Source organism: Sorex araneus, chromosome 1, assembly GCF_027595985.1.
Source record: "Sorex araneus isolate mSorAra2 chromosome 1, mSorAra2.pri, whole genome shotgun sequence".
Classification (NCBI taxonomy): Eukaryota; Metazoa; Chordata; class Mammalia; order Eulipotyphla; family Soricidae; genus Sorex; species Sorex araneus.
Genome location: NC_073302.1, coordinates 316,720,349 through 316,733,265, shown reverse-complemented (window position 1 = coordinate 316,733,265; position 12,917 = coordinate 316,720,349). Strand labels below are relative to the sequence as shown.

Here is a 12,917-nt window from a genome sequence, read left to right as displayed (position 1 = left end):
ATTTATTTGTATTCAAAAATTAAAATGTTTATATGCTATTTTTTTAATTAATGAATCACCTTGACGTACAGTTACATACTTACAAACTTTGGTGTTTTCATTTCAGTTATACAATGATCAAGTACCTACCCTCCACTAGTGCCCATTCTCTACCACTAATGATCCCAATATCCCTCCCACCACCTTCACCCCATCCCACCAACCCTACCCTGCCTCTGTGGCAGGGCATTCCCTTTTGTTCTCTCTCTCCTTTGGGGTGTTGTGGTTTGCAATAGAGGTATTGAGTGGCCATCGTGTTCAGTCTATAGTTTACTTTTGGCACCCATCTCCCAGCCCAAGCAGGTCCTCCCAACACCCTTTACTTGGTGTTCCCTTCTCTATCTGAGTTGTCTTTCCCCCCAGCATGAGGCCAGCTTCCAAGCTGTGGGGCATACCTCCTGGTCCTTATTTCTACTATTCCTGTGTGTTAATCTTCTATTCTGTTACTTTATATTCCACAGATGAGTACAATCTTTCTATGTCTGTCCCTCTCTTTCTGACTTATTTCACTTAAATGATACTTTCCACGTTGATTCACTTATATGCAAATTTCATGACTTCATCTTTTCTAACAGCTGCAATATGATAAAATTTATTTTAGACTTTTGTAACTAAGCTTCATAATAGGCTAATTTGATTTTTAAAAGTGTTTTACAAGAGCTATTGAGAAGTCAAACCTTTATCCTGCTAAATTAATACTTTTTTAATTTCAATATCTGGATAATTTCTAAAAAAAGGAAAACACTGGCTTATTCAAAACTTTTATATATTTGTTTCTTATATAGCTAAAACATTTTCATTTTATTGTTTAATATGTAAATGTCTTGGCTTCTTAATAAGTATACCAGTTTTTTTGCTTGTTTTTGCTACATTAGTCTGTGATCAGGACTTACTACTGACTCTGGCTAGGCTCAGGGGACCCTATGGTGTTCTGGGGATCGAATCCAGGTTAGGAACATACAAGGCAAGTAGAACATTATCTCCTGTACTTTCTCAGTCCCCAATATACCAATTTTTTGCATACTTAAGAGTTATACAAATGTATAGCATAAGTAGCAAAAGTGTGCACTCATAAATTCTGCAAATCAACTACCAAATATTACTGTATTATAGTTCTATTTATCTGCTACATGGTTTTCTGTATAAAATTGACTATAATAAAAAAGCTATCTATATAACTAAGCTGTGACTAAGAATAATGATGAGGTAAGGCAAATTTGTATGCAAATATGGATTTTTAAGTTTGGACTTATAATAAAATAACTAATTCTTCCAAATATGCATTTGATAAAATATAAACAAAGACAAAAATTAGAAGAGGTTCTCCTAGTTATTTGTCATAGTCAATTCTATGTAATATTTAAAGTGCTGGTTTATATAAGATATAAGATAAAATGTATTACCAAATTGTGCTAGAATAAAAATTAGCTATTTATTTCTGTTAAAATATAATATCTTCTTGAATTATGTGTTCTTTATTAAAATTCATAAAGTAATCATAAAGTAAGTTTTCTTTGTTTCTAAGCAATTTGCCTTCATAATAGATATTCTTGGACTTTATGTTGATTTTTATTTTCTTTTTGGGTCATACCTGGCGATGCACAGGGGTTACTCCTGGCTCTGCACTTCCGGGAAACCATACGGGACGCTGGGAATCTGACCCAGGTCCACCACGAGCAAGGCAAAGGTCCTACCCACTGTGCTATCACTCCAGCCCCCGACTTTTCTTATTTTAACTATTTTTAAAAATGCAAATATTGCTTATTCATGTCAAAAATTAATATCTAACCATGTTTATTGTTTACAAGAAAAAGAAATCTAAGTAAGACAGTTTTACTAAAATTTTTATTAAGTTTATAAAGCATATGTAATAAAATTTTATATGGGAATGATAATATTACTATTAACATGAAATCTATAAAAATCAATGAGGTGGAATTTAATTAAAGGATAACCATAATAAATTTTAATAGACAAAACAAACCTAATGCCTCAAATTATATTAAAAATGGCTACAACAATTGAAGTTGACCAAAACAATTACAATGGAAACTATGCATACAGTATACCTTTTAAGAATTAAACTCGTAAGTGGACAGAACTGATGGAAAAATTGCATTATTTTATGCGATAGACTTACTTGTGTCCTCCCTAAGTCCATATGTTGCTGCCCTAACCTCCTGAGTTAATGTATTCGCAGGTGGGTTTCAGGGCAAATAAGCTAAGAGCACAGAGCCTGAGTGTTCAAAATACAGAAGTTTCGTTCTTATACAGAAGTCCCTGGTTAAAGTCTTTCTCTCCCTTCTCAGTCAGAAGATGGTTGTCCACACATACTATTCTCATGCAGAATCCCATCAGTCAGTATCTTTATCTAGTAATTCTTTATAATTGGGAATTGAGAAAACTGATTCAATGGCCAATATTTAAACTACCTATGATAGTTTAATAGATTTAACTATTTTACTTTGCCCTGTTTTATTGCTGCTCAAAATCATGGTATCCCCAAGTCTATGCCCTAATTCACTGTTTAAAAAGAAAATATAGGACTGAAAGATACAGGACTGCTTGCTTTGCATGCAGCCTAGCCTGATTTGATCCCTTGCATCACATATGGTCTACTGAGCACAGATCCAGTAGTAAGCCATGAGTACATCTTGGGAAATATGAATAATATCTTAAAATAAATTCTGTTCATCAGAAAAAAACAAAGGATGATGATGATGATGATAATGTGTGTGTTTTCTGGCAGGAATGAAATCAATAGTTAACTTTTATGTCTTACTATTAGAAATTTAAAATGTCCTAGGCTTTTTGCAAAGCACTCAGGCAACAATGATCATTAGTTATAATTAAACACATACATCCCACATTTTGATACATTACTTCTACTGATAGAAATCATTCCCATTGAAATAAAAGCTTACAAATTACAGAAACTGTAGTCATGGACAAAATAATGGAAACATTAAGCTATCAATCAGTAAATAAACAATAAGCAACCATTTCAATTACAATAAACAATAATGGAGAAAGCAAAATAACCAATACACAGAAAAATGATTACAGTGTTCTAAATCCAAATTGTAGTATTCTAAGTACCATTTTTTGCTTTATCCTTTCAGTTATTTCACTTATTTTTCATTAGATGTAGAATAGACCAAGCTATACTAGGTTTGGAGGATAAAATGTGAAACAAAAAATCTCTGCTCTTTGGGCTGAAGCAATAGCACAGAAGAGAAAGTGCTTATGGATAAAATATATAGATACATATTCAATATATATTGAATCACAGTGAGATACACAGTTACAATGTTGCTCATGATTGGGTTTCAGTCATATAATGTTCCAACATTTATCCCTTCACCAGTATACATTTTCCACCTCCCCAATGGGAATATGCATCTTTTAAATTTTTTCTTTTATTTTTTTCTTCAAAATTTTATTTTGTTAAAACATCATAAATTACAAAGTTATTTGTAGTTGGAATTTGACACACAGTGCTCCATCATCAATCCTGCCCTGACTGTCGATTTCCTTCCACCAGTAATTCTAGATTTAACCCGCCTAAGTCCCAGTCTGCCATCTTAACAGGCACCTCTTAAATCTGGTTATTAAAGTTTGGGTTTTGTGATTTCAGTGTTGTTGTTTGTTGTTTGGATATTTAGCTCCATCATTCCTTAACACCAACAATGTACATGAGTCCCCCGGATCCCTGCCCCCATTGCTTCTTATCTGTCTCTTTTCCCTTTTTTTCTCTCTTTTTTTCTTTTATTGATTCACCGTGAGATAGTCACAAAGCTTTCATGATTGAGTTCAATCATATAATGACCAAACACCTATCCCTCCACCAGTGCACATTTTCCACCACCAATGTCCCCAGTGTACCTTCCGCCACCCTCCCACTCCAGCCCCTGCCTCTGTGGCAGACACTTTCCTTCTTATTCTCTCATGGTTTGCAATACAAACACTAAGAAGCCATCATGTTTGGTCCTTAGTCTAATTTCATCACACATCTCCCATCCCAAGCAAACCATCCAAAAATCGTTGACTTAGTGGTCCCTTCTCTATCCCAACTGCCGTCTCCCCACAGCAATCCTGGGTTCGATTCCCAGTACCTTAGATGGTTACCAGAGCTTTCCAGGAGTGATTGCTAAGTGCAGAGTCAGAATTAAGCCCTGAGCACCACCTTGTGTGTCCCACCTCTCTCTCACACACACACCCAAAAAGGGTAAAAAGGAAAAAATAAAACTCTGTTCCCTTTGGTTTGTATTAGTGAGGGTAGAAGTTGTGAGTGTGAAAGACACAATGTTCATGTGAGAGCATCACACAGAAAACCAACAAATATACAAGAGTATTATCACTGTGCTACATAGTCACGAATGCTATGTTATGTATGAAAATCAATGTGGAAAACTATAGGCAGTATAATGTATGATGTTTCATTTGAAAATTAAATATAATTTTAATGTCAGGGAAGAATTTACTCAAAAATGTACTGCTCTGAGAGGCTTTCTCAGACATTTCTCATCTATGGAAATGTGTCTGCTCTAATGGAAAACTTCCATTTGGAAATCTGTTCATAGTTGGGTTCTGATTCCTTGAAATCATGATTTTATACCCATTTTTTTAACTCTCCAGAGGCTTTCAACTCCTAAGGTACTCTTTGCAATTGACTCTGTAATTTATAAGTTTCTCATTTCTTTTTTTATCTCTTATAAATATATATTTTTTAATTTATTCTTTTATTGAATCACCATGTGGAAAGTTACAAAGCTTTCAGGTTTGTCTCAGTTAAACAATACTCGAACACCCATCCCTTCATCAGTGCACATATTCCACCACCAAGAATCACAGTATACCTCCCCCTTCCCCCCACGTCCCCAGCCCCCAACCCCGCATGTGTAACTGGTAAATTTTATTTTACTTTCACTTTACTTTGATTACATTCAATATTTCAACAAAAAACTCACTACTATTGATTTGGAGTTTCTCCCCCCTAAAGTCGACCTGCTGAAAAGGAAGCATTTGATAATTTGTTTTCCATTGCTGAGAATGAAGAGATATGAGGTTGAGAGGCCACACTAGCAGCCGCACGGGTTTGGATTTCTGTATTTTAGTATTTTAGTAACTAAGTCCAGGGAGTTTCTCATTTCTTACAAGAAACGCTACAAGGAGAAATACTTATGAATGAATACAATTAACAGACACTATGCTGGATGTTCTACAATCTCTCCTTGTATCCCTGTCTAGATACAGAATTAATTATTAGTGTGAAATCAAATTCAGTAGATAAATTTGTGGAGATAAAAATATTCATAGGGGCTGGAATGATAGTACAGCAGGGAGGGCTTTTCCTTCCATGTGCAGCTGACCTGATTACAAATGAGAGTGTTAAGACTATGTTACATGACACAGGATAAAGAAAAGGCAAAGGCTTGGTCTTCTCTGTTTCCCTTGTCAACTATGAGATGCTCATCATTACTGTAATATGTGCCTTCTAGCATTCTTGAGTAAATGCTTAATGTTTGAAAGTTCTCTCAATTTATGGTCATGTTGCAATACAGTTCACATGCATTAAAGAGGAAACAAATATTTTAAAGGTAAACATGTAAAATGGAAAAAACAAACCATGAAAAATGGAGTGTTCATAAAACAGCTCTGATCAAGAGCCTATCCTAATTTGCATTTTGTATTCAAAATTTAAAAATACTTTGATAGTTTCTACAACTGGTGAATCATGTAAACTTCATAGGGTTCTTATGTTTCCCTCCTAAACTTTTTATTGTCAGAGTTTCACTGAAAATAACCATATGTACTGTCATGTTCAAATGGAATTGTAAATTATCTGCAAAGAAATCAGGAAAAGGTCAATTTGAGGTTTAGGTGGGGCTGTGTTTCTAAATCAAGGTACTCCCAAACTCTTTCTTTCATTTTCTACATTGTTTCACTCTATCACTTCTATAAAAAAATGATTCCTTCTCTTTCTAGTTAATGTGAAGCAAAATGCTCTAAGGGGAGATTGTACTATCCCTGCTGTACTATCACTCCAGCCCCTATGAATATTTTTATCTCCACAAATTTATCTACTGAATTTGATTTCACACTTTTCTGTCAATTAGAATTCCACACATGGTGCATTTTCTTGCAAAATATTATGGGCATGTACATTGTTGAGACTTTTGCTTAATATCTGAGTAAAGGATACACTTTAAAACATGTTTTGACTTTATGGTTCATTAGAAATGAGACTTAATATCAAAGACAATGGCACATATCAAATTTAGAAAACTTACTGCTTCTCTCAGGCCTCAGCAAGGTTTTCGTTTTCTTGTTTTGGCTTCCACTTTCATGGAGGGCTTTGAACCAATCCCGCAATCTGTTTGCCACTTCTCTGAACTCCAGGTCACTACAAGCTACAAAGGGAAACAACATAGATCTTGAATAATAACGTGGTATTGTAAGGATGTCCCTTCCCCAATTATTTTATTAACTAAAAGCAACCGAACTAAATTAACTAAAGGGAAAACACTACAGTACAATTATTAATTTTATTTCAGCTCTTTGAAATCTTTATTTCCAAATACAATATACTATAATTAGAACATTTTATTTGATATAGTATACTTTTTGTAGAACTCTGATTCTTTTGCTTGACTATAAAGATTGCAAAATCTGGGGTGAAAGATACAGAATGATGGTCTCGTGCCTGGTTTGCAACACAGGTGACTTGGGTTTGATTCCCACATCTCAGTTGGTCTCCCAAGTACTACTAAGTGTGATCCCAGAGCCCAGAGTCAAGAGTAGGTTCTGAGCACCACTGTGTAGGGGTTTCCTCCAAAACTAAACAAAATGAGATTGAGAATTCATATATTTAATATTACATAAAATGAATGATTAAAGCATTTATCTATTTGATAAATACTTTTGTTATAGAAAATTTTGCATTACCTGGGTTTTCATATCCCAAATGAACACATAACAACTATAAATACATACATACATAATTTGTACAGATAGTAGTATCTTATTATTTGTCAATCTATTTAAAATGTTTTAATGCAATGTATAGGTGAAATATATTGCATTATATTATGATTATAATATAATTGGTAAGCTATCAAGAGTATCCCACTTGCACAGCAGAGTCTGGCAAGCAGACTCCCCATGTCATATTCAATATGCCAAAAACAGTAACAACAGGTTTCATTCCCCTGACCCTGAAAGAGCCTCCAATCACTTGGAAAGACGAGTAAGGAGAGGCTGCTAAAATCTCAGGGCTGAGTGTAATAGAGACATTACTGGTGCCCACTTGAGTAAATCAATGAACAAGGGGATGACAGTGATACAGTGATATTATGAATAATATAAGCATAATGAAGAGTTGACTTCTTGAAATTAGAAAAGATTGTGAAATATTTCACAACTGTACTATATTTTTGTTGCAAAAGTAAGTTGCTCCCAGATTTTGAAATTTCGAATTTGATTTGCTATAAGTATGTAAAATTTAGTAATTTTCTAACTTTTTTAAATACAAAAATAATTGCATTCTTTACAGACATTTTTATTGAACACCTACCCCCTAACTATTCTGCATGCAACAAATACACAGTTTTTCTGAACTGTTGGATTTTTTTTTTACAGTTTTTGTGAAAAACAATTTATACCATATTATAAATTTGCAACATATTTAATGCACTGACATATTAAATATCTGTTACACCTAGCATAATATGTATAATGAAACATTTCAAATAAAATTTTAAAAAGTATTGTAGAATTTGAGACAATTATGACACTAAAAGAAAGAACATTTCAGGGGCTAGAGTAATAGCACAGTGGGTAGGGAGTTTGCCTTCCACACGGCCAACCCGGGTTCGATTCCCAGCATCCCATATGGTCCCCTGACCACTGCCTGGGGTAATTCCTGAATGCAGAGCCAGAAGTAACCCCTGTGCATCACCGGGTGTAAACCAAAAAGAAAAAAAAAAAGAACATTTCTTGTTAAAAGGTTCCACCCAATACTCAATAGCATGACTGATAAATATCAGAAAATTACTATGAAGACAGAAGACATAATAGTAGAGGGAAAAAATTCTACAAAATCCCATTGGAAGTACCAATAAAGTTGGTATAGAGACAATAATTATTATTTACAAAGAACAAGAAATTAGAATGTCTTCAGATTTTTTTCATAAACACTGAATAGATCATTTTTAAAGTGAGAATATATAGCAAGAAAGATAAGATTAAAGAGTAAATGCAAAATATGTTTAAAGAGGACCAGAGTAATAGTGCAATAGATAGCACATTTGCTTTGCATGCAGCTGACCCAGGTTCAATCCCCGGCACCCCATAAGATCCCTGAGTCCTTCAGGAGTGATCTCTGAGCACAGATCCAAGAGTTATCACTGAGTAACACCAGGAGTGAGCTCAGAACAAAACAAACAAAGAAAGGTATAAATATACAAAATCTGAAAAATTAGCCCTCACCTAACATTTGGTCAGGAATCTAGCAAAAGTTGTATAGTAAACAGTACCTAAAAGAAGGTGACCAAGATAGAAAAAACAATAGATTTAAGAGATGAGGGAATGTCTAGGAAGATAAGAAAGATCTCCAGAGTGCAAATTGTGTGCCAATGTAGAGGTAGATTATAATAGGTTTGAGATCTTTGGTCAGAGACTAAGTGAGGTACATAATTCATACTATACTTTAATCCATGTGAAATAATTAGGTATAATAAAAACCAAAGAAAAATACTTCCAATGATAAGCAAAAGCATTTCATGCATTTAAAATTGCTGGCACTCGGTGATAAGGCAACAAATTTTATTGCCTAATCACTTTATCACTGTATCATTGTCATCCCATTGCTTATTGATTTGCTCAAGCAGGCACCAGTCTCTCCATTGTGAGACTTCTTGTTGCTGTTTTGGGCATATCAAATACAACATGGGTAGCTTGCTAGGTTCTGGCATGAAGGCAGGATAGTCTCTGTAGTTAGCCAGGCTCTGCCGTGTGGGCAGGATACTCTTGATAACTTGCCGGGCTCTCCAAGAGGGGCGGAGGAATCGAATCTGGGTTGGCCTCATGCATGGCGAACACCCTACCCATCGAGCTATTGCCTAATATAAATATTTATACTCTATCTCTATTCAAAAATATCTTATCATAAAAACTATTCTGCAAAAGGCAAAACAATTCAGCAGAAGAGGAATTCATATGTATATACTTATATATATATATTGAAAATCCAAAATTAAAATTTATTTTAAATAGCTATAATAACTGTCCTTAAGACAATAGTTAACACAACAGTTAATATTCTTAATACATTATACAGATATGTTATTCACATACAAACTAATTCAAAATGTGCAATATTATTTATTCAGCATTTTTATATTGGCAATTGTGCTAACAGCAAAATAGTTCATCAGCAGTGGCCTGGTGAGATTAATCAGGGTCATGCATCCAATGAAGCTCTATGAATCATTAATAAAGTTTAAGAAGCTCCTTATATTATAATCTGGAACTATATCCAAAATACAGCTTTGGGTGGAAAAAGTAATGTAAAATTATTTTTAGAGTATCTCCACTAGTATGAAAAGTAAGGAAAACTGCACTAGTTTTATGAATGCTTAAAAACATCAGGAAATATTTTCTGCAGTGACCAGTTGGGTAGGTGGGAAATGAGTTGGTGGGAAACTTCAACATATGTACATTTAAACTTTAAAAGTCAAAGCATTTGGGGGCTGGAGAAGGCATAGTGGGTAGGACATTTGCCTTGCCAGACACCAAACTGGGTTCAACCTTCCAAAATACATTTAATCTTCTAAGCAACATCAATATTGAACATAGAGTTAGGAGTAAGCTCTGGACAAATATTTTTTCTAATGGAGGAAGTAGGAGAATGTTAATGCATTTTCATAAATGTTAATTTATTTCAAGAAAATAAATATTTAAAAATAATTTTAGTTTTAACTACTTTTATTCTCCTATTTTTATTCCCACAAGCCTTTTACAATAGGAAAAAAGTTCTATCTCCACACACAAAAGAGGCTGAGGGAAAATAAAAGTTTGTTGATGCATTGGAAGAATAGCACAGTGGTAGGGCGTTCACTTTGCATGCGGCTGACCTGGGTTCGATTCCTCTGCCCCTCTCGGAGAGCCCAGCAAGCTAAAGAGAGTATCTCACCCACACAGCAGAGCCTGGCAAGCTACCCGAGGCGTATTTGACATGTCACAAACAGTAACAAACAAGTCTCACAATGGAGACGTTACTTGGGCCCGCTCGAGCAAATCGATGAGCAATGAGATAACAGTGACAGTAAAAATTAAGGATACATTGCTTACCATGTATAAATAAAATAATGCCTTCATAAAATATTATTTTCTATTAGCAATATGCACTGTAGCACTGTCATCCTGTTGTTCATCGATTTGTTCGAGTGGGCACCAGTAACATCTCCATTATGAGACTTGTTACTGTTTTTAGCATTTCGACTATGCCAGGGGGTAGCTTTCCAGGTACTGCTGTGAGGGCAGGATACTCTCAGTAGCTTGCCAGGCTCTCCAAGAGGGATGGAGTAACCGAGTCCGGGTTGGCTTGTGCAATGCAAACACCCTACCCGCTGTGCTATCACTCCAGCCCTCTAATAGTTATATGTTTAATAAAAATAGTATTTAGCAATCATGCAAACATAAGATCTCATATACCTGTAGGAGATATTAATCCACCTTAAATTTCTATAATAGATTGGCTGTAGTTTTTGAAAATTTTAGAAACTAAAAATTCTCTGGTAATAAGAATAATAATGATCATAGCAGCTAATAGCATCCTTACATTAGAAGTACTCTACATATATTAAAACACTCCTTAAAAAGCTTCATGCAGATTACACTACAACTGATTCTATTTAAGTTCTAGGAAATTTAAGAATTGAGAATTGTAGACTTGACTAAGGTTAGACAGATGGGTGGCAGAGCCAAGATATATATCCAGAAAGACAGATGTCAGGATTGAGGTTTTAACCCCTCAGTGAAGCAAGTACTTCTAATAAAAAGGACAAAGTAATCTGCTCCAACTTAGAACAAGTCAAGCATTGTTTCACTTGAAATTGATAAATTTCCACTTCAGAGAGTCATGCTTATAGCAGTAATAGAAGATAAGCACTGGAGAAATGTGCATAGCAATACCCATTTTTTTAGAACAACACAAGATGTATATATTTATATATAATCTAATTTCTTGACTTTGCATGATTTATATATCTTTGAGTTCAATATTTCAATTGCAATTAAAATTGAGCAGAGTAATATTATTATTAAGTCTCAATAATTTGATGCCAATACATATTATCTATTAATTTGTATGGGTCAATGATAGTGGCAATTCAATAAAAATCTGTCTCGAGGTAGGTAAATGTCATGAAGGTGCAAAATAAAACAGGTCAATGTTAATATTCTCATTTTACAAAATGAGTAAGCAAGAGATAAGTGTGTAGAACTGGAAATTGGTGATACATATTTTTGTTTTGTTCTTACATGTTTTCACTTTGGAAATTATAGATCCAACCATTGGGAAACCAAGTAGACTCATATATTTATATTTAAGTGGGAGGGACATGAAATAAATTCACATTTATCAAAGCCAAAATTTAAAGGCAATCTCTGAAGTTGATTAACAGCTATTTTATAAATGAGCTAATCACGAGATGGTGGGAAAACAGCAAGCCTTAAAAGATGATTAGTTGTTTGACCCAGGAGTGAGGATGGGAGGCAGGGCGGGTAGAGGTTAATTGTTGATTTCCATTTTAATCCCTTACATCCTTTTGATGGTTTAATTCCACACTTGAATATCAGAAGTAGAATGTCACTCTGAAGTAGTGTGCACTTACAGACCCTAGGGCTCTTCGACTCTGCAGAAATAAAACTTTATAAGTGGTCAGAAATCATTCTTTGGCAAAGCATTGGAGAGCAGGTTCTTTGTGGAAGCTCAGGAGACAGGGCTAGCACCTGACAACAATGGGGTCAGTTAAGGACACAATGCCAGGACTGGAGCCTCGAAGAAACTTGATCAGTGTTTTCAGTTCTTACACACAGAATTCAAGATCTGTTCAATCCAGCGACACCACTGAAATACCAGGAAATTCTACATTTAGTTGCATTAACTGCATGTAGCCAGTTGGTTTGTGCCTGCCTCCAAAGACTGGCATCTGGCACTATAAGGCAGTGCAGCTCAGTGGAAATCAATGGCATATACTCCCACTGAAATGATGGAGTTATTTGATAGAAACATCTCAAGAAGGCCTTAAGAGAAAGAGTTCACTTAATGCTATGAAAGGAATTCTTTGTCTTGCTAGCAGAGGGGGTTGTAATGGAAGGAATGGTTATCATTCTTTGAACATGAAAAGTCCAGTCCTTATGCTATTATTATGCTATTTGATTCTCAGATGGATCAAACCCATATTAAATTAAATCTAAAGAAAGATATATAAAAGACATATGAAAGATAAAAAGGTAATTAGTATTGATCGATCATATTCATGAAATCAAAAAACGAGGTACCAACTTCTTTTAAACTAAACCTGCTAATTTAGAGATAGTATTTGAAATCATAGTTTTTTGTTGGCAAAACTGGTGCTTTTAATTCAGAAAAAAAATTTATTATGCTAATATAGAATCTTTTTCTCACTAAGAGACAGTGATATCTCTAGAAGGAGACTGTGTGATCACATTCCAGATTCATTATAAATTTTTGATGCTGTGGGCCAACACAACAGTACCAGGAAGCTAACAGGACTAGCCCTGGTTGTGTTGAGGTTGAGGTGGGTGTAAGAGATGCCTGGAATTGAAAGAACTTCCCATGTTAAAGAATT

At 34.8% G+C, this 12,917-nt stretch overlaps 1 protein-coding gene across 3 annotated transcripts in view; it reads right to left on the bottom strand.

The window, feature by feature from the left end:
* Window positions 1-12,917, bottom strand: part of SPOCK3 (SPARC (osteonectin), cwcv and kazal like domains proteoglycan 3) — a 389,483-nt gene that overhangs the window by 18,399 nt on the left and 358,167 nt on the right. For all 3 annotated transcript variants that reach the window (XM_055131920.1, XM_004610366.3, XM_055131926.1), the window contains exon 7: window positions 6,333-6,452. In XM_055131920.1, the coding sequence (XP_054987895.1) occupies window positions 6,333-6,452 (120 nt within the window). The remainder of the gene's footprint in view (window positions 1-6,332; window positions 6,453-12,917) is intronic.